At 48.8% G+C, this 27,428-nt stretch overlaps 14 protein-coding genes across 15 annotated transcripts; 7 read left to right on the forward strand and 7 right to left on the reverse strand.

Moving 5' to 3' along the window:
• Nucleotides 1–520: 520 nt before the first annotated feature.
• Nucleotides 521–2,977, reverse strand: FOXG_09887 (uncharacterized protein). Its single transcript, XM_018389112.1, has 3 exons — nucleotides 2,559–2,977; nucleotides 1,294–2,509; nucleotides 521–1,240 (listed from the first exon to the last, which is right to left on the reverse strand). The coding sequence occupies exons 1-3, from the start codon at nucleotides 2,809–2,811 to the stop codon at nucleotides 931–933; spliced, it is 1,779 nt and encodes a 592-aa protein (XP_018247315.1). The 5' UTR covers nucleotides 2,812–2,977; the 3' UTR covers nucleotides 521–930.
• Nucleotides 2,978–4,014: 1,037 nt separating this feature from the next.
• Nucleotides 4,015–5,849, forward strand: FOXG_09888 (uncharacterized protein). Its single transcript, XM_018389113.1, has one exon. It carries the CDS (start codon nucleotides 4,085–4,087, stop codon nucleotides 5,816–5,818), a length of 1,734 nt encoding a protein of 577 aa, XP_018247316.1. The 5' UTR covers nucleotides 4,015–4,084; the 3' UTR covers nucleotides 5,819–5,849.
• Nucleotides 5,850–6,469: 620 nt separating this feature from the next.
• Nucleotides 6,470–7,800, forward strand: FOXG_09889 (uncharacterized protein). Its single transcript, XM_018389114.1, has 2 exons — nucleotides 6,470–7,369; nucleotides 7,431–7,800. Exons 1-2 carry the CDS (start codon nucleotides 6,536–6,538, stop codon nucleotides 7,662–7,664), a joined length of 1,068 nt encoding a protein of 355 aa, XP_018247317.1. The 5' UTR covers nucleotides 6,470–6,535; the 3' UTR covers nucleotides 7,665–7,800.
• A 7-nt stretch (nucleotides 7,801–7,807) lies between these two features.
• FOXG_09890 (NAD(P)H dehydrogenase (quinone)) lies at nucleotides 7,808–9,512 on the forward strand. The gene has a single exon (XM_018389115.1). It carries the CDS (start codon nucleotides 8,334–8,336, stop codon nucleotides 9,195–9,197), a length of 864 nt encoding a protein of 287 aa, XP_018247318.1. The 5' UTR covers nucleotides 7,808–8,333; the 3' UTR covers nucleotides 9,198–9,512.
• FOXG_09891 (uncharacterized protein) lies at nucleotides 9,326–10,447 on the reverse strand (the record flags this gene model as incomplete). The annotated part of the gene is made up of 1 exon (XM_018389116.1): nucleotides 9,326–10,447. The coding sequence occupies one exon, from the start codon at nucleotides 10,445–10,447 to the stop codon at nucleotides 9,326–9,328; it is 1,122 nt and encodes a 373-aa protein (XP_018247319.1).
• Nucleotides 10,448–10,748: 301 nt separating this feature from the next.
• FOXG_09892 (uncharacterized protein) lies at nucleotides 10,749–12,529 on the reverse strand (the record flags this gene model as incomplete). Its single annotated transcript, XM_018389117.1, has 3 exons — nucleotides 10,749–10,823; nucleotides 10,872–11,157; nucleotides 11,208–12,529. 3 exons carry the CDS (start codon nucleotides 12,527–12,529, stop codon nucleotides 10,749–10,751), a joined length of 1,683 nt encoding a protein of 560 aa, XP_018247320.1.
• Nucleotides 12,530–13,119: 590 nt separating this feature from the next.
• On the reverse strand, nucleotides 13,120–14,568 carry FOXG_09893 (uncharacterized protein). Its single transcript, XM_018389118.1, has one exon. The coding sequence runs from the start codon at nucleotides 14,388–14,390 to the stop codon at nucleotides 13,170–13,172; it is 1,221 nt and encodes a 406-aa protein (XP_018247321.1). The 5' UTR covers nucleotides 14,391–14,568; the 3' UTR covers nucleotides 13,120–13,169.
• Nucleotides 14,569–15,185: 617 nt separating this feature from the next.
• On the forward strand, nucleotides 15,186–17,001 carry FOXG_09894 (uncharacterized protein). The gene is made up of 7 exons (XM_018389119.1): nucleotides 15,186–15,749; nucleotides 15,801–15,954; nucleotides 16,004–16,124; nucleotides 16,178–16,225; nucleotides 16,273–16,364; nucleotides 16,415–16,563; nucleotides 16,613–17,001. Exons 1-7 carry the CDS (start codon nucleotides 15,442–15,444, stop codon nucleotides 16,746–16,748), a joined length of 1,008 nt encoding a protein of 335 aa, XP_018247322.1. The 5' UTR covers nucleotides 15,186–15,441; the 3' UTR covers nucleotides 16,749–17,001.
• FOXG_09895 (uncharacterized protein) lies at nucleotides 16,701–18,502 on the reverse strand (the record flags this gene model as incomplete). 2 transcript variants are annotated; one of them, XM_018389121.1, is made up of 2 exons in its annotated part: nucleotides 16,701–17,136; nucleotides 17,449–18,502. In XM_018389121.1, 2 exons carry the CDS (start codon nucleotides 18,500–18,502, stop codon nucleotides 17,087–17,089), a joined length of 1,104 nt encoding a protein of 367 aa, XP_018247324.1. In that variant the 3' UTR covers nucleotides 16,701–17,086. The 2 variants fall into 2 exon arrangements, with proteins under 2 accessions (XP_018247324.1, XP_018247323.1); XM_018389120.1 differs by having other exon boundaries at nucleotides 16,701–17,365.
• A 472-nt stretch (nucleotides 18,503–18,974) lies between these two features.
• Nucleotides 18,975–20,157, forward strand: FOXG_09896 (uncharacterized protein). Its single transcript, XM_018389122.1, has 3 exons — nucleotides 18,975–19,373; nucleotides 19,423–19,949; nucleotides 19,999–20,157. Exons 1-3 carry the CDS (start codon nucleotides 19,139–19,141, stop codon nucleotides 20,143–20,145), a joined length of 909 nt encoding a protein of 302 aa, XP_018247325.1. The 5' UTR covers nucleotides 18,975–19,138; the 3' UTR covers nucleotides 20,146–20,157.
• Nucleotides 20,158–20,876: 719 nt separating this feature from the next.
• On the reverse strand, nucleotides 20,877–21,955 carry FOXG_09897 (uncharacterized protein). The gene has a single exon (XM_018389123.1). It carries the CDS (start codon nucleotides 21,814–21,816, stop codon nucleotides 20,986–20,988), a length of 831 nt encoding a protein of 276 aa, XP_018247326.1. The 5' UTR covers nucleotides 21,817–21,955; the 3' UTR covers nucleotides 20,877–20,985.
• A 449-nt stretch (nucleotides 21,956–22,404) lies between these two features.
• FOXG_09898 (uncharacterized protein) lies at nucleotides 22,405–24,005 on the forward strand. The gene is made up of 4 exons (XM_018389124.1): nucleotides 22,405–22,745; nucleotides 22,802–23,364; nucleotides 23,425–23,558; nucleotides 23,606–24,005. Exons 1-4 carry the CDS (start codon nucleotides 22,505–22,507, stop codon nucleotides 23,784–23,786), a joined length of 1,119 nt encoding a protein of 372 aa, XP_018247327.1. The 5' UTR covers nucleotides 22,405–22,504; the 3' UTR covers nucleotides 23,787–24,005.
• Nucleotides 24,006–24,176: 171 nt separating this feature from the next.
• Nucleotides 24,177–24,314, reverse strand: FOXG_20177 (uncharacterized protein; the record flags this gene model as incomplete). The annotated part of the gene is made up of 1 exon (XM_018400442.1): nucleotides 24,177–24,314. One exon carries the CDS (start codon nucleotides 24,312–24,314, stop codon nucleotides 24,177–24,179), a length of 138 nt encoding a protein of 45 aa, XP_018247328.1.
• A 710-nt stretch (nucleotides 24,315–25,024) lies between these two features.
• On the forward strand, nucleotides 25,025–26,613 carry FOXG_09899 (uncharacterized protein; the record flags this gene model as incomplete). Its single annotated transcript, XM_018389125.1, has 3 exons — nucleotides 25,025–25,279; nucleotides 25,335–25,731; nucleotides 25,793–26,613. 3 exons carry the CDS (start codon nucleotides 25,025–25,027, stop codon nucleotides 26,593–26,595), a joined length of 1,455 nt encoding a protein of 484 aa, XP_018247329.1. The 3' UTR covers nucleotides 26,596–26,613.
• Between the last annotated feature and the right edge of the window lie 815 nt (nucleotides 26,614–27,428).

Raw genomic sequence — 27,428 nt, forward strand, 5'->3', positions numbered from 1 at the left:
TAATTGCTTTTCTCGAATATCCACCATCAAGGGAGAATTGTCTCCGGCCTGTGATGTGAGGAATGGAAACATTTGGTAGCTCAGGAGTTGAGAGTCGCTAGTCGGTATGTATAGCTGCAAGGGAGCAACCACTGTCAATGTCTCAGCTTGGGCCCGACTTAAACTAGGGAGCGTTATGGATTGCATCTCGATAAAATATGCTTGTATATCCAGTGAGACATCGCCTTGTAATTATTACTGGTTATTAAACGGGACTCTTTGTGATGCTTCCAAGCTCATCCGCCGTACCTCACTCCCTACATGTATTTTAAAGATCCAAATGCGTCGAAGTCTATCACATAGCGTGCAAACTGAGGCATTCCTTGCTGGCCATTCGCTTTGAATTGAAGCTCCACATGCTGATCTGACTTGCTGCATGCTGTCGTAGGGAAAATGCCAAGGCTGGACATTTGCGTGTCTCGAGAGAGCTTCGGGGCGACGTTTGGCGCGTGGATCTGAACCGAACCGTGCTCACGTCGTTGTCATCAATTGGGAACGGGTATTATTGATCTAAATATCCTAATATGCATAGTTTCCCTGGTTCTCATGTTTATACAGCATCTCGCAGGATTGAGTCCCGATTGGCAGGCATGAGCTACATGACCAACAGCATCAGTGAGAATGGTAAATTAATTAACATGAATATCTATAGCCCAGCCAACTCCTGCGTCATTTATTTTTTCATATCTTTATAAATTCGATTAGTGAGAACTCAAGGTGATACGCCCATCCAATAACTTTTAATCCTATCCTACACTTCCATGAACACACAATTCATAAAAGACAACGACTTGGAAGCTTCCAACAGGATAAAAACGTAATGTAACCTTGCGAAACGATTTCCAAATTCCCTCACAAAACCTCTTTCATAGTCCTCTGCCATCCTTAGACTCAGTGACCAGTTCCATACCCATTCTGAGCATCCGACAGGAGTCGTTCTCTCTCACCATCGGCCTCCATCTCAACCTTCTTCTCGACAAAGACTCTACCCTTGACAGTGATGAAGACGGTCAAAATGAGACCTACAAGAGCTCCCACGGCACCCAAGGTCGCGTTGACAGGCGTTGGGTCATCGTGCAATGGGCCATGAGTGAGTGCATCGAGTCCCGACTGAATGAGCTGCGTGATTCCAGAGATGCAAGTGATCGTTCCGTAAATGCGCCCGAACGTAGCGAAACCGAAGACTTTAGTGGCGTAGTCACTAGGATGCAGGTCAGTAACTAGAATTGGTGAAGTAGTTGAAAGGGTACTTACGAGACTGCAGAATAGTAAAGAGGACGGAAAAAGACAAAAGCAACGACTGTGAAGTATCCAGCTACCATGTTCGGAATACAGTTCAGGACGCCAATGATGATGATAAATACCGTCAAAACAGAAAAGGTAGTGGGAACACTCAGGTTATTGAGCAAAATTCCAATGAATGGCGTCGCAGCAACGCCTCCGATGGGCAGAGCAGCATCGAAGAACTCATTGATGCGCTCAGCGGCCTTGTCAGAGCCCAACATGTATCGGTACTGCGATCTGACACCAGCGATGAAGTAGTTCATGCGAATCATCTGAAGGATCGTCAAGACGAGGATGAGGATGAACCAAGGCGTCATCATCTGCTTGTGAGCTGGCATTCCGTGGAGAACACCCCAGACCCCGCTGGCTTCTTGTCGGCCTTCCTCTTCTTTGACGCGTTCGCCTCGTTCTTGACTATCGCCAGCGAGTTCCTCAATCTTCTCAAGCTTGGCTTTTCTCTGGTCGGCTCGAGCGCTTCGTACGCGTGTCAATTCGTTTGTATCGTCGATCTCTTCGTCCGATTCGTGAACATCGCGGGTGCGGTCTTGAGCGTGCTCGATCTTCTTCTCGAGTTGAGGGAGGGTATGGTATGAGTGGGCCGGCATCCAGAGAAATTCAGCGAGGAAAATGGCTACTGGAACGGAAATGTAGCCGTAGAAGAACTTGTCAAGTGAAAATGATCCACCGGATGCTTCATAAGCCATGCGATAGAACAAAAACACTGCAGCCGAGGCATCAAACGCGCCGGTGACGAGCGCGACGATCAGCCCAGAATATTTTGGAAACGCGTTCGCGAGCTGGAAACTGGAAACGAAGATAAAGGTACCACCGAAAGCGAGAAGAATGTTGCCGAGGAGATATCCATGGAAGCCCGGATGCGAGAATGAGATGGCCATCATCAACGAACCGAGAGTGAGCAGAACACTCGAGACCAGCCAACATACTCGTCGACCGTAGCGATCGAGCACAGCGCCAGCGAAAAGAGAAGACACATTGGCGGAGATTGACGCTGAGATGAACAAAAGGTTCAATCGCATGTCTTGCTCAGCGCATGGGATCCTGTAATCCACCACTGGGCAGAGTTCGGAATAGATGCCCTCGTTGATGAGAATTGGCTTGAGGGCAGCGAAACCGAAGACAATACCTGCTGCGAACCAACAAGCAATTATACCAGTCGCGACCTGAACTGCGCGAAGTTAGCGATGCCTCTCAATTGGGCCATCTGATTGACTCACCATAGCGCTTGAGGTTGGAGACCTTGTAAGCCGCAATGTTTGGCAATTTCTTAGCAATCTCGACAGGCGCAAAACTCAATCGACGCCATTCTGATCGATCACCGCTTTGATCGCATTCATCACCAGGAGCGAGAATATTTCCCGTACCAAAGCCAGGAGAAACATTCGGATGACTCGGACCTTCGTAGTTGGGATTCGCTGGGCCTTCGTAGTCGAAGCCCTCAGTCTGGGTTACATGCTGAGCGAGAGACATTTGCGCGTGCGTCAAAAAAGCCACTACCCAAGCACAAAGTAAACAAAACAAAAAAAAAAAAAAAGTAGAACACGAATTGGGTTGATAAATAGGTAATTAAATCCGAAAGAGTATTATTTATTTCCAGACTCCTAAGAAAATGCGGTCAGGATCAGGACGTTTCGGTGACTTTCTTCCGTGTACCGTTGCAGGTGACGTCAACCAGATCTCATTGTCAGAGCATGTCGTTATCGGATGATAAGACTATTCTAGTCTTGGGGATACAAGCGAGGGTATTCGCAGACTGTGAGACCGTGGAATCGCATCGAATTGGGGAGCCTCAGGCATTTGTTCTTTGAACACGACACGCAATTCCATGTTGCTTGCTGTTGCTTGCCGATGCGAAGTTTCGCGAAACTTCCCCGCCAGGGTCACTACAGGGGCCATCCTACCATTGATGTTACCCTACACCAGCCGCATCATGTCGATCGGCGCGATTGAGCAATCAATTGCTAGATCTGAATGGTCAATCAAATTAAAGGCATCCGTAGCTAAGTGGGTGTTTTTGTGCAGTCTGCAAACCTCCAAAATCGTTGCCTTGGGCGACTGGTAAAGGATGATGCGCATAATGGTAAGCTTTTGAGGGCGCGCGACAATCCCCGTCTTTGATGTGAAAGGTTATCGCTAGCAAAATTTGTGTGGAGAGATGGATGACTGCCAAACCCAAAGTAGCCGTGCCACGTTGGTGCACTCTAACAGATAACACTGAGCATTAAGTAAGAGATTCTCAGCTTTTTGGATTCAAGCTTTTCAATGAAAGCGATCGCTAGAAATTGAAGGTATTATACAGCTTCACCCTTCACAATTGGCTGAAGCGGTTTTCTTTGAAGTCTTGAAATGAATTCTTTCATTACTAACAATATCCGATTAGCCTAAATGGCTTGCATCGTTTTCTTCATGACGATGTAGTTTATTTTCTGAGTCGTTGAATCAGCCTATTTAATGGAATCGGCAACGTTGAGTTGCATCAAGACCCCTCATTCTGCAGGTTCAAGGCGCTCTTCGACAAGATCGTCATGCTAGTAACAAGGGTCAAAATCTAGCGCTCGAATCGGCATTATCAATCGTGACAAATTTGTTTCCGGGGATTGTAATTCAGCCGTTTTCTCCCCCGCATTTGCCTGAATCTCTCTCCTGATCGACGGCTCGAACATGGATATATAATGAGGAGAAGCTCTCGCGACTGAAGTGATGTCTGATGTAACTAGGACGATATCAGTTGTGTAGTTTCAAAATGCGCTTCTCTTGGTTATGGTGCCCACTTCTTGCGCTGGGAAGTGCTCTTCCTGAAAAGAAGACGGATGTTTCGACTTACACCAACCCGGTGCTTCCAGGATGGCACTCAGACCCATCATGCATCCAGAGAGATGGCCTCTTTCTCTGTGTCACTTCAACTTTCATCTCGTTCCCAGGCCTTCCCGTTTATGCTTCAAGAGACCTAGTCAACTGGCGTCTTATCAGCCATGTTTGGAATCGTGAGAAACAGCTCCCAGGCATCAGCTGGAAGACTGTTGGACAGCAGCAGGGGATGTACGCACCAACCATTCGATACCATAAGGGAACATACTACGTCATTTGCGAGTACCTAGGCGTTGGAGATATCATTGGTGTCATCTTCAAGACCACTAACCCCTGGGACGAAAGTAGCTGGAGTGACCCTGTTACCTTCAAGCCAACTCACATTGACCCCGATCTATTCTGGGACGACGATGGAAAGGTTTATTGTGCTACCCATGGCATCACTCTGCAGGAGCTTGATCTGGAAACAGGAAAGCTTAGCCCCGAGCTCAACATTTGGAACGGCACAGGCGGCGTATGGCCCGAGGGACCCCATATCTACAAGCGCGACGGTTACTACTATCTCATGATCGCCGAGGGTGGAACTGCTGAAGACCACGCTATCACCATCGCTCGAGCCCGCAAGATCACCGGTCCATATGAAGCATACAAGAACAACCCGATCTTGACCAACCGCGGAACATCTGAGTACTTCCAGACCGTCGGTCACGGTGACCTGTTCCAAGATACCAAGGGCAACTGGTGGGGTCTTTGTCTGGCTACTCGCATCACAGCGCCTGGAGTTTCACCCATGGGCCGTGAAGCCGTTCTCTTCAATGGCACATGGAACAAGGGCGAATGGCCCAAGTTGCAACCAGTTCGAGGCCGCATGCCTGGAAACCTTCTCCCAAAGCCGACGCGAAACGTTCCTGGAGATGGACCCTTCAACGCCGACCCAGATAACTACAACCTGAAGAAGGCTAAAAACATTCCACCTCACTTTGTTCATCACCGCGTCCCCAGAGAGGGTGCTTTCTCTCTGTCTGCCAAGGGTCTGCATATTGTGCCGAGTCGCAATAACGTTACCGGTAGCCTTCTAGCTGGAGACGAGATTGAGCTCTCAGGACAGCGGGGCTTGGCCTTCATTGGTCGTCGACAAACTCACACTCTCTTCAAGTATAGTGTCGATATCGACTTTAAGCCCAAGTCAGATGACCAGGAGGCTGGTATCACCGTTTTCCGAACGCAGCTCGATCATATTGACCTTGGCATTGTTCGTCTCCCAACCAAGCAAGGTAGCAACAAGAAGTCCAAGCTCGCGTTCAGATTCCGAGCCACTGGAGCTCAGAATGTTCCTGCACCAAAGGTACTTGTGTCACGTTACAGCTTCAAAAAAACGATATGGAGCAGACGTATTCGATCACTCGAGGCAGCAAACGCGACGCACTACAACCTTGGGGCATCAAGCCGCGGAGGTAAGACTCTCAACATCGCGACAGCATCGGCAAGTCTCGTTAGTGGAGGTATGGGTCAATTTGTCGGCAGCTTGCTTGGGCCTTATGCTACCTGCAACGGCAAAGGATCTGGAGTGGACTGTCCCAAAGGAGGCGATGTCTATGTGAGCCAATGGACCTACAAGCCAGTGGCCCAAGAGATTGACCATGGCGTTTTTGTCAAATCAGAATTGTAGTTTACCAATACAGCCTGCCCTTTGAGAACAACGTTGTCAGTCGAGATGCATTTGGAGCTGGCCAACTGGTTGTGCTATTATTAGTGACACGTGTGACGGGAACCAATCTCACTGGAGGGATTATCCCTAGCTTCCATGTGGCCCCTCTCCACTCAGATCTAGGATGCAAGGGCGATGAACGGTTATTGCAATGCCGATTTAACGGGGTAAAAAAATCGCCGAATGTTGACGTAAAAAGACACAAAGAAATTTTTTTCTTTGCGGCAGCTAAACTGATTGAATGAAGTTTCTGGCTTTTTTGCTCTTCAACAGGGGCAGCGCCGCCCAACAAGCTGACAACTCTCATGGTCATATGGTGTTGATGGTGAAAAAGCTAATTCCTTCGTCCACGTCAACCACTGAGTTTATCACAATGTACCTTTCTTACAGTGACACAATGTCGAACCTCAAAATACATACCGCCTTTCTGATACAGTGATACAGCAATTGGCTTTAAGCCGCAAAAGGTTACGCCGAAATGATACCCTTATCTCAGTGGCGATGGTGTCTTAGTGGCCTCCTCATCTAACCGTATTCGATCATTCCGAGGGTCCAGAACGCAAATGCTCAGTAGCGACTTTGCCTGCAAATTCTTTTCCCATTCATTTTAATTCTCATATTTCTTCTCCGTCACCCTCTAAACACTTTATCTTTCAACCAGCTCTTTATCCAGCAACAATGGAGTTCCAAAAACCCCGATTGCCGCCAAAGGCACCAAGAAGTACACTAAAACCTTCCAATGTCGTCACTCACGATCTGGAATTTTACGTACATCCGAATCTGGTTCCTGACCAAGACCCCTGCAAGGGCAGATTACTTCGAGCCGCGGGTCCTATTCGAGAAGGAACCATTCTTCTCGTAGACACACCATATGCTATCGTCCCTTCTGTGACGTCCAACGAACCGCTTATATGCAGCAATTTGTCGTGCTCTCGCCGTGTCCCGCAGAATGGTCGCGCCGTCCGCTGCGAGCATGCTTGTTCCAAGGATATTGTCTGGTGTAATGTCGCATGCCGAGCGACGGATAAGGCCCGACATGACTTTGAGTGCTCTTGGTTGAAGAAACACGCAGAACCACTTCGCCAAAAAGAGGGCGAGTACAATTTCGCTACGGTCTGGCATGTTGTTCGTCTGCTTGCCACGTGGAATGCCGAGTCACACAGCGGTAATGCCCTTGTACAACAGCGGCATCCATGGGAGGCCCATTTCCTACGTGGCTGGAAAGCTGTGAACATGTGTTGTGCATACCTTGACTCGTGGCCCGAGGTGCAGATTATACATTGGAAACGATTGGTCCATGAGTACCTGAGTGATGCGACTGTTCTACCGCCCCTGCTAAGTGCCGAACAAATGCTTTTGCTATTATGCAAGGAAGAGACCAATACCTTTGGACTGTATCCGAGGGCCACTGGCTCTCAGCCCGTGAACGACAATGCTGCGCCAAGAGGTGAATCTTACGGAATGGCCCTGTATCCCCGTGCTGCCCAGTTCAACCATTCTTGCCTACCAAATGTGAGCGAATGAAGATTATTATGAAAAGCCCCCGTGAATGTGCTACTGACAGCTCTCATAGGTCACTCATAAACCCGACGGACAAGCGCGAATGGTCTATACAGCAGCTCGCGACATCTCAAAGGGCGAAGAATGCATGATTACCTACTTTGATCTTACAACACATAAAGACCTCACAAGTAGACAAAATCATACACAAGAGCAGTTTCAGTTCAAATGCACTTGCGAGAGATGTCTGAAGGAAGAAGCAGAGGAGAATATTGAGTGTATGGACTCATTACCATTTGGTTTTTGAGAGGACGTGCATGGAAAGGCGTTTGGGATCTGGGAAATGATTGGACAGCAGAACACGACGTCAGGAAACCTCAATAAATTTTGTATCAAAGTATGATACGTCATACAGTTCAAGAGCTGGAACTCAAGCTTGAACCCTGTCCAATTAGCTGTGTGTTCTGTTTCAGCCCTATATGCCCTTCAATGACTAAGGCTAGGTTTAGATATCATTGTAGCAGCTACGACCTTGGACAATGAAGGAACCCCGATGCGAAAATGAACGAAAATGGATCAATTACTCATCAGCTGGGTCAAGGTTCCAGCCTGCGCTTTGATTCGTTGCGGAGTATGTTTCGTGGGGTGGCGGAGCGGACCAAAAGATGTGATAACGTTATCTCAGCATTTCGGGCGAAGAACGGACGAGATTAAGAGAAAAGCCTATCGTACTCCAGCTTTAAAAGCCCAGTACCCATGATCAAGTATCCCAGTAGTAACGTGGGGAATCAGCTGGCTAAGACCATGATCGACTTCTAGCTGGTCAACCACAGAATGTCGGGCGTGAAGTTGGGCCGTCCGAGCCATGACAGGCTGAACTTAACCCGATCGGACTTGATTTTGATCCGATCATGCCATGATAGTTTTCTTGGCAGAAGATCTTTCGACTATAGTGGAGCAAGTCGTTTGTATATAAATGCTCGCCAGGAAGACAGCATTGAGCCCTAAGCACGAAGCATACCATCTTCTCATCAACATGAAGGTTCTCGTCGTGCTTGCCCACCCCGAGCCCCAGTCTTTCAATGGCTCTCTCTTCCAAATGTCCGTTAACGAGCTTGAAGCTCAGGGCCACCAAGTACAAACCTCAGACTTATACTCAATGAAATGGAAATCCGAGATCGATCGTACAGACTTTCCTAATCTCTCAACCGATGCCCGTCTCAAGGTTGCATACGCATCGAGGGATTCATACAAAACAGGAAATCTTACAGAAGACGTCAAGACCGAACAAGAAAAGCTGCTCTGGGCTGACATGGTCCTGATTCACTTTCCCCTCTGGTGGTATACCATGCCTGCTATTCTCAAAGGCTGGGTCGAGAGAGTGTTCTCCATGGGCTTCACATATGGAGTTGGCGAGCATAGCGAGAAGCATTATGGCGATAGATATGGCGAAGGAGTGTTTGCCGGGAAGCGAGCGATGCTTGTCGTTACTATCGGGGGTCGTGAAGAGCACTACTCGGCTCGCGGAATTGCTGGACATATTGACGACTTACTCTACCCCATCAACCATGGCGTGCTGTACTACCCCGGATTCCAGGTTCTTCCATCTCATGTCGTCTATCAAACGGACAGGCTAGACCAGGCTGGTTTCGAGAAGGAGGCAGAGACGCTCCGTGAAAAGCTGAGGCATTTGGATACCATAGAGCCTATACCTTACAGGCCGCAAAATGGCGGTGACTATGAGATGCCGGCCTTGACTCTCAAACCCGGTCTGGAGGGGAAGAACGCGACGGGGTTCTCAATCCATATTCGCGACAGCGGAGCAGCTGAGGGCAAGTGATGGGAAGTCTGGGTTTACTCAGAACAAGACAGATACAGGAGATAGATAAGCAATGGAATAAGAAAAGGAGATATCGATGATAATAGAAGCTACTTGAAAGTCTCAATCGAGCCCGAAATGGCTTTCGTCTAGGGGTAGAGCAAGACCTGCTGGCCCCAAGCCGAAGCCGTCTCTGCAACGGTGACCGCATTTTCCCATTCTTCCATAGAGAAGCCCTTCTCTACAATCTCATGCCCAGCTTCCTTGCCCAGTTTGATAACTCCCGTTTCAATCATCTTGACCAAAGATACCAACTCCTGGCGCGTATACATGAACTGCGCTTTGATCGTGATGTTGCGAACCATGAGGCTAGCATAGTTGATCTTGATATCGAACATCATTCCTAGAAAGACGACACGACCGAAAGACGTAAGCGAGTTGATGGAGATGTTGAGGTGATGATGTGAAGCTGTCGCTGCAGGCGGAGAAACGTCGATGTAAGCATCAGCGCCTCCGGGTACAAGTGCGCCAATGGCCTCGGCATCCTTCTTCTCATCGCCAGTGAGCTCAACAGCAGTGACACGATGGTAACGAGAAGTGAGAGGTTTCAGTTTAGATGCTGAGCGCGAAAGTGCAATCACACGACAGCCGATCTGGGCAGCCAACTCAACTACAGCACCCGAAAAGTGACCTGTAGCTGGAGCAACAATAACAGTCTCGCCAGCTTGGAGATTGGCGGCACTGATACCGCCGTATGCGACCGAGAGGCGCTGGATGTAGCTCAGGTCTCCACAGGAGTAACCCATCTCATTGATGAGAATCTTTTCATTCAGAGGAATGATATTCTCCGTGGCAACAACAGCGACATCTCTCCAGAAGCCCTTCCAGAGGTTGAACAGCTTCAAGTCAGCTTCAGGGCCACCACCATCATGAATACCGAGCAGGACTCGGGTGTTAGGATCATCTCTTGCCGTGATGAAGTTGTTCATGTAGACAAGCTGACCAGGTTTGAGAGCGACAGCATCAGGCCCTACGGATACGATGCGCCCAACACCACCATCTCCGGGGTTATATGGGGGCTTGAAGGAAAGAGGACTGTTGCCTCTGAAACCCTCGCGTTGGTGAGGGCGTACGGGAGTGCTGAGTACACGAACAAAGACTGAGCCAGGAGGGACTGTTTTGGGAAGCGGAGTCTTCTCGAGCTTGAGAGGCTCGTTGAAAGCGGTAAGAACGAGTGAGGTTGAGAACTCGGGAATAGCTTGGTCGCCCATTTTAACGATGTGTTGGTGATAGATGTTTGGGTTGGAATGTGGAATGAGTCCCCGGCTGGATGCAGGCACTCTTCTTATAGCCGTCCCCGGCGTTGATCAGCTTCCGGTTTGAGGTTTTCAAGACTCAAAGAACCTCTTATCAAAGCATCATCTTGACAAATATCGACTGTTGGGCGTCTTGGCGCAGCGTCGGATTTGAAGTCGGACATGTCAATTACCCAAAACGGTAACAATTAGAACCGACAACTCCGAAGCCCCACTATATCTCGCCATTCACGCAGAACAAGAAACCAGTACAGCCCTAAACGCCGATGATTGACTCTTCAGTGATTGACCTGTCAAATTCCTCATAGTCAATCAAAAAGTTCATCGAGCCCTAGGTCTCGTCAGTGGCGTATCTCCGTATGTGGAAATGTGCACAAACCCAGTCCGACATTGTAGTGGTGTTCCACGGGAAGTTGTCGAATTCACAGGCATCATCGCCTCTTGGTCCGTAAGTCCCAAAGGTTTGTAGTAAAGCACTTTCTTGGCTTGAGTCAGAGATGTTTGGGTATATAGGATGCTCAATTGAGGTTGACGAATGGATGTCTGCCAGAATGACCTGAAGCAGTCGCGAGCTTTCAAGGGCGTATGAAGAGACACATGATCTCTTGGGCCACAGCTGTGCTGCCGTTTCGAGTGTATGGATGATATAGCCCTTTTGGCTTTGCCTGCAATACTTCAGTCAAGGCATTTGGTACCCGCTTAAATGCAGACTTACGGTAAGTTGGGGCAACCGAAGAACTCCAGTGGTGCCATTATCATTGTTATAAAGAAGTCATTGACGGGTAAGTTAGCCTTGACTTGTGGATCGTTATAGAGTCTTCCCCCTCTCTGCATCTCTTGATCAACCTCTATGTATACTTCAATAGATCTTAGTGCATTCTTGCGAGACATGTCAAGCGCAGTTTCGCAATATCTATTCTCAAGGCTCATGATATTGAGGAATGGACGATATATGAGTGCGATTCCTGTGTTGTAGATGAGCTGAAATAGGATACGTTGTAAAGCGGTGAAAGTAGTATTTGTCAGGCAAGCATCCTTGATGGAATGCACGCGGAGGCAGAGTGGAATCGATCTGTACCATGCCTCAAGCTGCGATTTGAGGAAAAGGGCGTCCGTATAGTTGCAGGTCTTGAAACCAAGGGCGTGGCGAATGATGTTTCTCAGAATTGGCAATAATCGGGACATGTATACGCAGGGGAGCGCAGCATTGGCCTCTGTCACTGGACTAGCGAAGATGACTTTGGTTTCTTCATCAAACTCGTCATCTGTGACGTTTGTTGGATGGCCGACAGAGTACGTATTTTCGTGTATCAGTGGCGGTAGTCCATGCTCAAGAGATAGCAAGACGTCGTAGTACTGGAGATAATACCAAATGCGCCGTCTCATTTCGACTTGAAAGGGTGTCAGAGCCTGTAAGTAGTCGCCTCCATCCACATGATAACACCGCTGTTGCGCGATACGAACAGTCAAAGCATGAAGCTGGGACAGATTGATGTCCCTGTCCTCTTGATGGAAACATCGTGCATGAAGATGCATAGCCAGGGCTTCAACAGAGAATTCAGTCGCGGTGCTGTACTGACCGGATATAAGACATCGGGCTGACATGGAAATAAATGCTGAAGATTGGTGATGGTTTCCCCTGCCATCAGGCATGATGGCACCAGCCGCGAGGACCGAGAATAGGATGCTTGCCCACAGAAGGTTCGCAGATCCAGGGTTGTTCCAAAAGGCTTCGTACTGTCTGCGGAATTGGTGGATATGAATGAATGGTACAGCAATATGTCTTGCGTTAAGGTATGTAAAGACAATATTGTTAGAATCCTGGCGGGATGGCAAAGCCGCCAGAACATCTTCTAAGGTAGCTTTGGCGAGAGATCCAAATACGATGTCTGGAGGTTGGTCCACTTGCGGAGCCGTCACAGCCCTGTAATTGATAGCCTGCCGAATGCGATCCACACCCGCGGCTAGGTTTTCGTAGGATGTGGCTACTTGGCCCTGGTTAGGCTGACTGAGGAGACTCTGGAGGAGGCTCTGCATCTGCCTAAGCTCATCCTGGACTCGACTATCAACACGATTGGCCAGCGAAGCGGCAGGCGGTCGCGAAGTTGGCTCTAGGTGACATGAATTCTGGACACCACGCTTCTGACATGGACCGCATGGTTGTTGTCGGTCGCATTTCTGCTTGCGCGCACGACACGTTGAGCAAGATACAGCGGGTCTGTTCCGCTTGATCCGTGGAGTTTGGGATACTCGGAACTTGGTGATATGACCTGCCAGACTCTGATTTCCTTACTCTTATGAGTCTCAACAGGGAAGTCTCTACGACTCACCCGTCCAGATCGTTCCCGATGTTGACTACCCCAAGGCTCATATGCATGCTGGCCGATTGCTTCCTTATGAGATCACTGCCGATGAGTACCAACAGTACCAGCAACTCCATGAGACCTCATCCAAGAAGCAGCAGCAACAGCAGCAGCGCTCAAGGCGCGGCACTGTGGGGTGGATCTTCTCGGTGGTAGCGTCGCTGTGCGTTCCATAGAACCGCATATTCTAAGTATTGGAAAGATTTAGGTAAATTTAGTAAAGATTAATGGGCCTTTAGGCCAGTCGACACCCTAAGTTTAGGTCAGAAGTTTTCTTGCTCCCTGAGGAATGCGGATTCATCGCAATGTATGTCCTAAGGAGCCTTGCAGGTAATACCCAAAACATCAGAGCTAATGTTCTCACACAAAAACTGCCCAGCACCAGTTCCAGATTTAACAGTCCAGTTCGTAAACTCAACATCGCAATTCTTTCCCTCAACAGGGCAGTATACATGGCCGGTAGTAGGCGCATACTTGGTACTAGTCTTGCCCGAGAAGTTCTTGACGTAAATCTCAGACACCTGCGCAGTACTGGGATGCTGTTCACAATAAGACTCGTCTTCGTTGTAGCAAGCATCAAACTCGAATGCAGCGCCACAGTTGTCGACGATAACACCGTCCCAGGTAACGTTACGGACAACAGCAGTTCCGTGATCAGGACCACCGGGGTAAATCTTGATACCAGCCGCTTTCGTAGCGCCTTTCATGGTGGCATTTCTCACATAGACGTTGGTGACTGTGTCGGTGTTTGTCTTGCCCAGAGAACCGACTGATAGACCGTGAGATCCCTGGCAGGTTATGTCAGTGATGGTGACCTGATCACAGCCTGCTTTGAATGCAACGCAATCATCCTCATTCTGAATAAAGATGTTTGAAAGGGTCGTGTACTTGGACGCTCCAATATCGAACCCATCGGTGTTCTTCGGTGGGTAGCTTGACTTGCTGATGGCGGTCAAATCCATGTTGAGGAACTTGACCCTCTCGCTGTTGGAACCGATATCAACAAAGACGTTCTGAGCGTTCTTCATACGAAAGCCGTTGACTTCAACATCAGTAGACCCCTCCACGGCGAACATAACGGGCCTCTTCAAATCACCAACTGATCCAAAGCGATCCCACGCAGCTTGTCCATTACCATCAATCTCCCCAGTACCAGCAGGACTATGAAACTTAAGCCCCTTAATGCCGCGGACGTCAATTTGAGTACGAGAGTTGTTCCAAAACGTGTAATCATCCGAGAGTTTAAGTCGGCCGTCGAGTTGGATTTCGCAGTCGGTGCAGCCGGTAAGACTGAGTTTGGTTCTGATCATGTAGGTAGTGTCTTTGGGGAACACGATGACTCCACCATTGCCGCATTGCTTTAGCGCTGCGACGATGGTGGGGACATCGTCTGTTGAAGCTGAGCCGGCTGATTTGGGAGTACAAGTCGCTCGCTTGTGATGTGCGAGAGAATGGTCGTGTAAGGTTGGAGTGCCCGCGACTCTCTGGGCAAGGAGTGAAAGGAGAAGAGCGAAGAAGACTGATTGGAAGAGCATCGTTGTAGTAGTAGTCAGATACTGCGGTCTATGCTTCTGCAAATGTTTCGTCTTGTGCGATATCCGTCATTTAAATACACATCTCACACCAAGACTCCTTGATAAGCAGTTCATTGGTGAAATAGAAAATACTACCCGATGATTTCATCCTACCCATTTCATGAGTATAGCTGAACCCCTTAATCTGTCTATGGACGATCTGAGTTCGTATCACCTGCTCAAAATCAACTATAGAACCGTTTCAACAAATTATCCACCAATCAACCACTCCGGCAGTTTGAAAATACGACCCCTCGTTTGCTAACCAAACACATCGAACCAAAATGGACTCTAGCGTCCCTGGAAATTGGGAAGGGTTGTAGATTCGCCCAGTTTAGATGGGTAAATAACCTGAGCCCTGTCACCTTGAGCTGAGCCCGAGTAAATCTCCGACTTGGGTAAACGAATACCCGCCAAGTCACCGCATCCTACCCTACTTCTCGTGTTTCAGTGACAATCAGATAATCGATTAATTGAGTGGATTGCAGCGTTTTCTAAGGTAGATCGAAGTCTAATTGTCAATAGTCAAGATCATCAAGTTTCTTAGTTTAGCACATCCACGCATTTAGCCTAATACCCCAAAGTCAACCCCAAACTGCCCCCAACTTTAACCTCACACTTGACCCCAGGTTTCCTGTTTCGATCTCTTGCTTGGCCAATTTGGAATGGTTTCTGTATTCAGACACTCCTTATTCGATAACTTACGGAGAAACAAAAAGCGGGAATGACTTTCAAATGATGCCAATACTCTTGCATAGCTATTTAACGGCAGAAAGTTGCCGAATGTTTGTCTTATGATCCGATCAGTTGCATTTTAAACTTGTTATTTCAGCCTGATATCGAACTGTGATTTTCCATGAATGGGATAAGCTTCTGGATAACCTTAGCTCAGCCAATTGGCAGTCAACTCCATCTGAAAAGACGATAACTGCCTGCCTTTATCTCCATACCCAGGTCATCATCATTCGTTGAAACCGTGCAGTCATACAGATTATCTATTCTCATCATCAGCATGCCGTGCCTCAAGGGCCTTGTCCACTTGGTCCAATTGGCACTTTTCCTCGGTCAAGGTCCATCTTCCGGTGAAGCAGCCAGCCTTCCAACCCGAGCGGACAATAGTCGCACTGTTGCCCCTGCGAATTGTATTGTGGTAAAACCCAGTGGTGCTAGTGCATCAGAGTTCACCAGTCTACAAGCTGCCGTCAACTCTATCGGTTCATCTACCAAGCCCGCGTGTATCTTCCTCAACTCGGGAACTTACAATGAGCGAGTGGAGATCAAGGTCAAAGCACCCTTGACCCTCTATGGGTCAACCACCGAGTAAGACAATATCCATTCGGAGACTTCGGATGCACTAACGCAGTGTCTCAGTACTAAAAGCTATAAGAAGAACACCGTCGTTATCCAGAATACTCTTGGGTCACAAGATGCGGGCTCTTTAGATGCAAGCTCAACCGTTAATCTTAGGTCCAATGATTTCGCCGCGTACAACATTGACTTCGTCAACGGGTATACAGCTGGACAGGTAAGTTTATCATATCATGCGAGTAGGAAACATGCTAAGCATAGGATAGGCTGTTGCCTTGACGGCAAATGGCAACAAAACCGGATTTTACGGCTGCTCTTTCAAGTCGTACCAGGATACTCTGTATGTCAAGGCTGGATGGATGTACTACTCCAACTGTTATATCGAGGGTAAGTATTCGTTCCTGGCCATTGAGGGTGACATTTCTGAGCGACAACTGTAGGCGCGGTTGATTACATCTTTGGCAACGGCCATGCATGGATAGGCGAATGTAAGTATACCAATATCCCCCCACCGACCGTTTCTAACATTGCTCAGCCACTATTGCCTCTAATGGACCGGGCTACATCACTGCATCATCTCGGACCGAACCAACCGACACCTCACGTTATATCATCGATCACAGCACGGTAAGTGTTACATTACGTTAAACCAATGACAATGACTTAATAAAATATAGATCACATCTACCGGCACCCAAGATCTGACCAACAAAGTCTACCTCGGACGTCCTTGGAGAGTCAACGCACGAGTGATGTACCAGTACAGCATTCTGACAAATGTCGTGAGACCAGAGGGCTACTCACCCATGGCCGAAGGCGCAACACCGTAAGTTAACAAGAAGATCCCCAAGGCGACCAAAGGCTAATTCTATTAGTGTCTTCCAAGAGTTCGAAAACACTGGTGCTGGTGCCGATACTTCGCAGAGAAAGTACTTCACCCCATCGGATAAGGCTCTGACGAAGCAGGATCTTTGGGGAGCTGATTTCAAGTGGTATGATGCGAGCTACTAGTGCTTGAGGTCTACATATATGAGAGATAGGGAATAATACTACGCAAGAACACCCTCTTGGCTTGCTATCAATAAATTACTCGCCTGGAGTCGAAGGATAGACACTGGTGTTCCATCTTTGTGATATCTAACGGCATTCCATGAGCTGTTTTGACTCCACCCATACCATCAACCAAGGCTCCTCTCCAGTTCTTGCGCTGCTGAGATGAAGATATGCGTCCTCTTCTAGCTTCCAAGTCAGATCACCTGGAGAGCCCTCCTTGACAACCACGACATCCGGCTCTTCACCTTCTTCCACCACTGGCTTAGTGTTCAGCGCACATAACTCTTTGAACTCTTTCATAGCAAGCTCATTAGCCATTTGAATCCCCTTGGATGCTGTGGCGACGCTGAAGCCAGAATTAGCCTCTGTACCCTTCTGTTTGACAATGACAACATAAATATTCTTCCCACTACCATCGATGACGGAATAGTTGACCTTGTCAACAGCTGCCAACAAGTCAATGGGGAACATGCAACTGGAGCCACCATTTTCGTCGCGGTTCTCTGTTCTGAGCTTCGATAGATCGATATGCCTAGACAGGTCACCCTCCTTGACCACAGGCTCCCTCGACAGTGCTACCAGAAAGTCAGATAGCCCAGGCATGCGGTGGCAACAAGGGCGACGAATACGTCAAACATGTGGTCGAGGTTGATCTTACCTTCTTGGTTCGTTTCTTGATTAATCTCCACGTCACTCGACCTTTCATCAGTCGGCGGATCTGAGACGTCCACCATGTTGCTCTCAGTTGGGGGCTTGTTGTTGACTTGCTCTTCAGCTGACTCCTTGCTGATGATGGCCTGAACCTTTGGCTCAGATTCAAGTTCCAGCAGCTTACTAGGCTGTTCGTGCTGAGTTTCTCCAACGTTTCTCTTGGATAAGTGCCAAATTTGTTGAGAGTCAAGAAACGGGACGATATATTTGTCCACAAATGACTTCGAGACCCCCAGTGATACTGCATCATTGACGGCGCTTTGCATCCTCGCGATGTACTCCTCTCTGATGGAGCCATCGGTAACGTAGTCCTCGCTAACATACACCAATGCTTTGACTTGCTCAGTACGTGCATGGCGTCCTGAAGTCTCCTCGCCGTCCATGTAGGACACAGGGCCAATATGAGGTGGTGCATTGAATCTCACTTTGCGATTGGCATTGTTGGGAAAGTGAGCACCATCACCGCTTATCGAGTCCCGGCGCTGCTCAAGCAGATGGGATAATCGACCAGTCTTGAAGTTCGCGTATTGCTGGTGAGGCTCGAAAGAAACTCTCATCAGATACTTCTGGTAGAAACCCTTTGACACTCCTTCGGAGCGATCCAGGGTTCTTTCGTCTTTGGGACCGATCATGTAAAGAAGACCCTCGACTGAGTGATCGCTTCCAGACTCAACGACGTTGGCCACCCCGCGCTCGTTGATCTGCCAACGATAAGAATCAAGAATGGCCTTTCCTTTGAAGACACTTCCGGGACAGCGATGGGCCATTTGAGCGAGGTGCAAGTTGCTCCCGTAGGCGAAGTACAGAGTGCTGGCTGCTCGGATCATCCTTGACCCGGGTGCGTCAACTGTGGCTGACTGGCCATAAGTTGGGCCCGACGGATTGAATGCATGCATGACTCTTAGTTGTAAATACACAAAAGTTGTTTGGAGACGACGTGTCAGAACACGAGAGAAGAGGGAGAGTCTGGGAATTCCGATGGCGGGGCAGACCGGTCGCATGAATTCACAGCCTGATAAGGGAAAAAGAGCCTCAATTAGGCTGCACGTTAGTTACTGTACAATTCTGACTGTGAACATCAAGATACAAGATTCATCCATATGCATCTGGCCTAAATCGTCACCACCCATGCCATTTCAAGCATTCAATGATACCCACGCGGCTCTAACAATGACAAAATCCATTTCACCGTTCCTCTAGGACCTACCAACAAGACTTGCACTTTATGCTCCCCCGGTTCGGCGGCTTATTAATGATACGATTGGTGATGATGACTGCATAATCGGTCTGATGGTGGCTGCCAATCAAGCTTGGTGAAATGGTACTCTGTGTTTCCCTGCCTGCCTGACTCTCATGTGAAATTGCACTTTGTGCCATTTTTTGTTTTCGATGTATCATGATGGAAAAAGGAATTCCGGACCGCCAGCCCAGGCCACCATCAATTATGATGGATGTAGACATCGTAAGCAATAGGGAACATGTCTGTTAGCTAGGTATCAAGCCTGGGAACAGGCGGCTGAGCCTTGCTAGAGAGAGGTGCAGTGTCAAATATTAAGCCATTAAACGGACGATGATGGCAGCTCGTGCATAGCATCTGTTGATAGTCTCCAAGTTACTACTTTTCGTCTCATTTAGTTATGGCTGATTATCATTTCGGTATCGAGATTGAAGTCATTGTCGGACCTCACAAGGTTCGGTCACCACTTAGCACTAAGCATGCTTTGTACTATGGCAAGCTGGCTGCATCCCTCCGAAAACGAGGCCTAAAGGCCAAGGCGGACGATTTACAACAAGGCTACACCAAGCGACCGGAACACTACGACAAATGGTGGATCACCAAGGACGGATCCCTTGGGTCCCATACCGACAAGAGTAAGAAGACCTATCCATCTTGATCAGAGTCCATGTTGACAAGATGTAGTTCCAATGGAGGCTGTTTCCCCGGTCCTCAGCTTGAGGGCAAATTGGGAACATGAAATTGATGTCTTCTGGACCGCAATGCGTGTTGTTTTCCATATGCCCGATCGATCGCTTCTCTGCGGGAGTCACATCCACGTATCCAAGGGCCTCAACCAGACCTTCAGTCTTCCTCAAGTCAAGAAGATCGCGTTTGGCGTCGTCTACTATGAGAATCTCATTTTACAGCTTCTCATGCGAGAACGAGCCAACAACCGATACTGCAAGCAGAATACTCTGAACTCAACACCGCTTATGCGCTGCAACGGCAACTATAACGCTATAGCGGAGCTCATCAAAAGTGCAAAGAGCACGACGGCTTTAAAGAATATTATGCAGAATGATAGGTACGTTCTGTGGAATTTCGACAACATCGTCCCCGGGAGCTCCGGAACAATTGAGTTCAGAGGTGGGAGGTGCCTCAGGGGAGAGATCAGAACGAAGCGATGGATTGCCTTCACGATTGCTCTGATCCAAGCTCTACTAAACATGGTAAGTTCTATCAAGGATCTTAATCACCTTCCACTACTAACTGCCTAAGAATAACATCGCGAATCCCAATGTTTCGACTCTAGAATCATGGACACCAGAGGGTCTTTACACTATGATCAAGAAAGCTGCCAGTCAGCTCTCTTTGAGAAATTCTTTGCCAGAAGACTGGAAGGTTCTGAATGAGTCACAGAGATGAGCCAGAAATATGGTCATTCATTTTTTCTTATCTTAGTTTCAGTTGAATTTCAATCAATTTGTTACCTTTAGTTCATCAGAGTTTGTAAACCAACGATACCTGATTCTAACATGTCCTCAACCTTCGGCAAGGCAGTTGATAGGCAGCTAAGTTTCGTAAGCTTGCTATATGAGCGACGTATTTCTATTTTAGTCGATCTGTGCTGTTACTCTCATTTGGGTAGTCGGCTAATCTACAAACCATCTCGGTAAGACACGTAAGAAGGGATCCGACAAGAGGCAGCCCTATCATGCAGGCTCCACCGTTTTCAGCTGTCATGGCCTTGGAAAGCTGCTCGTGTGCTGATAACGATATTCAGGCTTGAGGAACCAATCTGACCGAGCCCCTACAGCTTTCAAGTTCAGGACCAGTCAGAATTGCACATTTAGCAGCCATCATTGACCGAGATTGGAAGGTGTTACAGGCGCATCAGGCTGAGGACACTGGAGTCACCACGACTCCTTCGTACAAGTTACAATATCTATAGCTTATGGTTGATTTTAATGGACTTTAACTTTCCGAATGTATCCTCATGCCCAATCAGGACAACGAAATGAGGTCGTTACACGTTGAGGCTCAGACAATTGCATCAACTGTGACTCAACAATCGAGCAGCCGCACTGCGCAGCCTGAGACTTGCCTTGCATGCGGCTAATCAGCTACCTCTTAATCTTTACATTGACAGGAGAAGTAGGGTTGAAAACGATCTATTATTGGAATATACATGCATACTAAATAAAACGGTTCAGGTGGGCAGAAGTGAATATGCACAAACAATGGGCCGGGCATGAGACAGCTCAATCACCACCCCCACGTCCAGGATGTTGATTGCGAAAATGGCCTTGAAAATCTCTGGGAAGTGCTTACACCTCGCCCCAAGGTTGAGGCGTGGCGCTGGAATGCAGTTCCCCATGCTCTGCGCTGCGGAGATGAGCTCCGACGTCTTCTTCGACGAGGATCCTCTGGGTCTGAACTGGCTCTGCGATGACCACTTTGACGAGTCGTCCTTCTCGTCTGATCCTCGCGTTGAGATCGCCTTGAGGATGACCTCAATGGAATGGACGGTCGAACCGTGTTCTCGAAGAAGTCACTCGGGATACCCAAAGTGACAGCATCCCTTATGCCACAGTTCATGCGGTCAACGTATTCATCCCGTGCGGTACCCCACTGCGAGTAGCGACTGCTGAGATAAACCAGGACGTTGCTTCTGATTTTGCCTTGCCGCTCGGGCTCATGGGATCGCGATCCTGACCGCACTGCGTTGACAGCCTTATCTAGCCCACCATCTTGGACAAGGTATCGTGTTGAAAGCTGGAGGTCTTCAACAGCTTCATGTAGCACGACACTATGATATGACTTGGTGTAAGCGCCGGAATGAACGCCTTCGTTTCTGTCGAGGCGAGCTTCATCGTCGACGCTTACTTGGTAGACCAGTCCGTGCACGTTGTATCCGCTGCAAGGAATCACATTCGCGAAGCCTCGACTGTTGATCTGCCATCGATGATCCAACAGAACCGCCCTGCCAACGTAGTAGCTTTCTGGGCAACGGCTGGCCATTTGCTGCAGCCAAAGGTTACTACCATAGGCGAAGTAGAGTTGCGCCGGCAAGTCCGACATGGCGTGAATGTGCATGCAAAAACGCTATACCCCGGTCGAGTTGTACTGAGGGCTGATACCCAATGATTGAAAGAGTGAGGCTCTAGAGGTCTGGAGTTCTATGCGAGCTGCAGCGAAGGATCTCTGGGTTGGCAGTTGGAGCCTGACAATCGACAGTCAATAGTTTGCATTCGTTAGGCTGCGACGAGCGAGGCAATTTATGGTGGCTTTCTAGATGAGCTGATTAATTTCTTTGGTCACGCTTGCTGCCGTGCAACCTTGAGCGACGGTTGCGATACTCGCGTCGCCAAGTTTGTAATTCCTATCTGCGCGTCAAGCAGTCAAAGCCACGTCGAAGTGTGCAGGGTGTTCCAGATCCGAAGCTGGAGGGTGCTCAGCTGTTACATTGTCAAATGTCCAATTACTACCATATCAGTCTCTCTTTATGCGGGCGTTTGCAATCATAAAGGTGTGGTAATACAAGGCTCTAAGAAGCTGGGATGGTGGATAGGGATGCAACCCTCTCAGACAGTGCGAGCCTGATTGTGTACTCGGATAGATACTCACCAACCCGTAATCTGACTTGCGGGAGCAGAGCCTGATTCATTTTCATTGCCTCGTGCAATTTCTGAGGTTGCGACTGATATCTTGATTATGAACATGGCTTCCCCTGGTGCTTGCGATGGGCGACTCGGCCATCCTCAATTGCTTCACGTGAGCCACCATGTCTTCATTTGGTTCATACAACTTCGGGGTCGAATTGGAGCTCATTGCTGAGCCGAAAAGAGTACGACACCCTCTATTGCGTGCTGTCTACTACGAAGAATTGGCGACATCACTGAGATATGATGGCGCCGAAGCAGAAGCAGACAAGCTCAATCAGCGATACCGAAAACGTCCAGAACACTACGATAAGTGGTGGATTACAAAAGATGGATCGTTAGGGGATCCTGAGCATCCGTGCAGTGAGTCTCTTAAATAGTTGTTGTAATTGCATACTAATACTTGGACCTGCTCACAGTTCCGCTCGAGGCTGTCTCACCTATACTCTCCACTGATTATACTTGGGAGAACCAGGTAGATGTTTTCTGGAACTCATGGGACCGTGTATTCCACATGCCAGAATCATCTATTGCTTGCGGAAGCCATATTCATGTGTCACCATCACCAGAGATGGAATTTGACCTGAACCAGCTTCGCAATATTGCTTTCGGTATCGTCTACTATGAGCCTCTAGTCATTCGCCTGCTTCCATACCATCGACAGAACAACAAGTACTGCAGACCTAACACGCTACGATCTGGACCATTATATGACCTCATGTCAAGTTTTCACGAAGAAGAAGCACTCAGAGAACTATGGGACGCGCTCGACGATGGTGTTGACGAAGAAGACATCAGAGACCTTATGCAATCTGGCCCGGAGCCGAAGCAGGAGAGATATGTCCTCTGGAATTTTGACAACATCTTCGGGGGAGGCTCCGGTAGCATCGAATTTCGAGGAGGCCCAGGTTTGAGAGGCCCAGTCAAGACGAAGAGGTGGATATCATTTGTTGTCGCTTTCATCCACATGTGCACAAATTTGGTAAGCTTCTCACCCAGCTCTTCATTCACGTGCTTCTACAGGCACTGACTTACATCACAGGATGTCGCATCATGGAGCCACTACACAAGACCAAGTATGGACAGATTCTGGAGAGATTTGCGTAGGTCTGCGCAAGCTGTCAGTGTGAAAGAGAACCTTCCATCAGACTGGAGAGTCATGGCAGGGCTGGTCAGGTCAGTATTCCTATCCCATTTCACGGCCCGTGACTGACAATTTGCAGCGGCAGTTCTTACGAAGAGTCTGTTCTTGATGATTTTAGCGACTCAGGCTACGGTGATGACTCATCTATCATGGGCAAATCTGACTCCGAATATTCCGACTCTGAGTATAGCGATGGAGAATATGAAGCCCTGCAGCAGGAGTTAATCCGGGAGAGAGAACATCGTTGCACAATTCTCTAGGTGGCTGTGCGATATCATGGCGGCGTTTTACAATTGGCAATAAAAAATGCTGACTGCATATCTGCGGCTGAGATGAGTACCAATCAGGATGAAACGGACTGATCGCAGTAGAATGTCGTTGGTTAGACTCATGGCATGCATATTCGGGCTTACCCTATCCAATACGATCAGTCTTGGCAATCAGGCTCTAAGATAGACAATTGATTGATAACAGTTCAGACACATTCTGCCATTCTGCAGGCTGTGTCGTTGGGCGACGAATGCTAAGGAAACTGGGACCCTTGAGACTCGCGCTACATCAATACGCTTGGGACTTATCGACTATTCCCTTCTCTATCTGTCCAAGAGATCTGTATGAGGGTTTGTGCTTAAGGATAAAAGAGGCTTCGGTCATCCGAAAATGGCGATGCATGGATGAAGTCCAGAAGCCGAGCTGGCCCAGCCGACAGCTTCAGCCTCAACGTGCATGCATATTTGGCCCCCAACAGACCTTCTGATGTAGGTGCTGATGATGGGGGCGAGACGCATCTTCAGTATTTTCCCCAACCTTTGGCTGTGCAACAGAGCCTTGTCTTACCAACAGTTGGAATTGGGATATGTATCACGGCAATTGCTTCTTTGGTAGAATGAGAACAACGGGATATTCACAGGTTTCGCAACCTTCTCCATTGACAACAGTTTGGCCATGGCTGACGAGACTTGATCACCTAGCCTTTATGGTGTTGCACAACGCACCGACCAACTGCGAGGTCTCAGTAGCATACATGATGTCTGCATAAGTGGCAACAGAAGCAATGATAGTCGCCCTTCAAGACACAGAAAATAGCCCCAACAGTTGTGTAACAAGACCTCAATTCAACAGGATTGGGGCTTAAGATGCCGCGCTTGAGCCTGTGTCTGTTCAAATAAGTCGGGAGTTAGTGTCGCCATCGTTGAGTTTTGTGAGTGTGCCTCAGCCGCACCCCCAGCCAGAGGGATTATCCCTCACCGGCATCAAGCTGCCTTATTCACGTGTCCCGTCCGGTGCCGTGGCTTGGTAACATCACAACAGCCATATCACCCGGCAGACAATTGAGTTCCTGGGAGGCAAAATGAGGCTCCCCGGTCCTGATATGGCTGTAAAGCTGCTTCTTTCCATTTTAATGCTCCCATTCCTCCATCGCCTTGCCTCGCCGCGTCAATGCTACGTTCATGCTCCTTTTTCTGAAACATTATCATTGTTCAACATGCAACTAACCATGCTTTCGTGGCTGGTGTTTTTGGCATGGGCTCAAACCAGCTACGGTTCTGCTCTGTATGCTTTCTTCACCGACCTCACCATACAAGTTGGCGCACAAGACCCTACCACAGGAAAGCTTCTCTATAGTGCCTGTAATAGTCAGAATATCCCAGTTTTCCCCCTCGAAAAGCCGAATATCCTCGACACAAAAGAGACACCGCGCAATGGCACTGCGCTTACAGCCGTAGGCTGGGGGGACTGGCAATTTATCACTGTACGTCTCCTCTCTCTCCAAACTGCTCGCTGCGTACAGCTCACCGCATATCCAGGCGCAAGTCTTCTGGCAGACTGAAGATAATACGATCGTGCAGGGGAAATACATCTGTAACATGACGACGGGAAAACTTGTACGCGACCGCGAGTTCCAGATCTCGGCGGCGGCTGGCGTCGACTCCATCCATAACGAAACGGGCCTCTCAATTGTCAACCTAGGAGAGAAAGATGGATATCGTCTGTTCTATCATGACAAGGATAGGAAAGTCAAGATGCTGTGGTATACTGATGATGATGGTTGGAACGATGGGGGCGCCATCTCACAGGATACTGCTGGAGGCATGGCGTTAGGGTCAACGATACATGACCTCAAGAACATTACTGTGCCTTTCCCGAAGGACTCTGAGAATATCGAGCTGTCCCGCCTGGATAAGTCTGGTCTCTGGACGTTAGGTACGCCCCATGACCCTGTCGCGCTGGTAGTACTGGAGAAGCAGTGGCTGACAAGTAATAGACGCGTTCCCGAACAAGTTCCTCGGACCCTATACTAACAACACACTGCCGGCAGATATGTTTTGGAGCTTGGAAGACGAAGCCGACTTCTCTCTTCCTGCCTGGAACTCTTCCCTCGAAGCCATCGGCGCAGCAGTGGACCGAGACCGATCGCGAACACGGAGTATCTTCTATATCGGCGACGATAAGAAGATACACGAAGTCAAGTCGACGAATAGTGGTTGGCAGCTCGGCTCAAACCAAACAGAGCGCACATGGCCTGTCGCCGATAACGCGAGCTCCGGTCTAGCCGTAGTCTCTCAACAGAGCGAAGGCAAAGCTTGGCTGTACTACTGGTCCAACGAGACGATTGTACAAGCATTCAAGGATTACGATGGCGACTGGGTTGATGCAGAAGCATTGCCGCAAAAGGTTCCGACAAATGGGACAGATGACAAGAAGCCCAAAGACAGACCAACACAAGAGGATGGGCCTGATCCAGAGGGTTCTAAAGGCCTGAGCTCCGGGGCAAAGACTGGAATTGGTGCTGGGGTAGGCATTGGAGTCGGCGCGCTGCTGATAGGTGTTCTTGCCTGGCTATGGATGAAGCGACGCAGAGAACGCGCTCACCAAGAGAAGGTCTCGGATATCGTGGAAGTAGGAGGAAGTCCTCTAGAGCCGCGATTGTCTGTCTTCAAGGAGGATTTGCCCAGAGAAGATGAACGTGTGGAACCATCAGAGATGGCCGGCCAAGGCCGACCAGCTGAGCTGAGCCACCACGATTCAGTGGTTTACGAGTTGCCAGAGCATCATGCGAGAGGATAGCGGGTGGGCATCGGATTGAATGAGCAAAGGCGTAATGATAAGATTGTCAATTTCAATATGAGCATAAATAGCAGTTAATTTGATCAGCTAACCCTATTGTGAAGAAATGGGCGCAGACTGTAAGGTTGATCTCAGAATAACTTTGTGAATCTCAAGCTCGTCGTAGGGGCAGTCTCACGGGTTCTCGCGCCGTGCCGGAAGTCGGTATGTACGGGGGCTCCAGCAATGTCTTCCAGTGGTTCAGTAGCCTATCAAATTAGCCAATTTAGCCAATCAGCCCTACCACTTGTCTTGTTCGCTGCCCCCGACACCCCTGTCAAAGTAAGCCGCTGTATTGATTGAGCACCCTGCGTCTGGACCAGACTGGACCGGCCGGGTCTCAAGTTCTGGCCTGTTCTCTCCAATACAATCTGAGAAGTATTGGAGAATGTGTTATTCTCAGCGGATAAAAAAAAAGAAGGAGGGAACTGGCAGGCGAACAAGTCCTGAGCTAGAGGTAAAGGTGCTCAAGCCAGGTCATGGCCACTATCGATCATCACATTCCCACGACCGCCTGCCAACACCAAATGGTTATCTCGAGAGCCAGCAGGGAATCAATGCCAAAAGAAAAAAAGCAGTAGCGCCAACGGTAGGTCCGAGCAAAGGGGGATTTACCGCCAGCCACTTTGGCTTCTCAGCCAGCCACTGGGTCGGATTTTGACCAGGGTAATTTGGAGCTATCGATTTCCCGGGGAGCGGCCCGTACCATTCACCAAATCATAACCAAAAAGGGGCAAGTCCGCTGACAGACCCGACCAATTGATACATGAGTGATCAGTTTTGGAACGGGTAAT

Source organism: Fusarium oxysporum, chromosome 11 (genome assembly GCF_000149955.1).
Source record: "Fusarium oxysporum f. sp. lycopersici 4287 chromosome 11, whole genome shotgun sequence".
Lineage (NCBI taxonomy): Eukaryota > Fungi > Ascomycota > Sordariomycetes > Hypocreales > Nectriaceae > Fusarium > Fusarium oxysporum.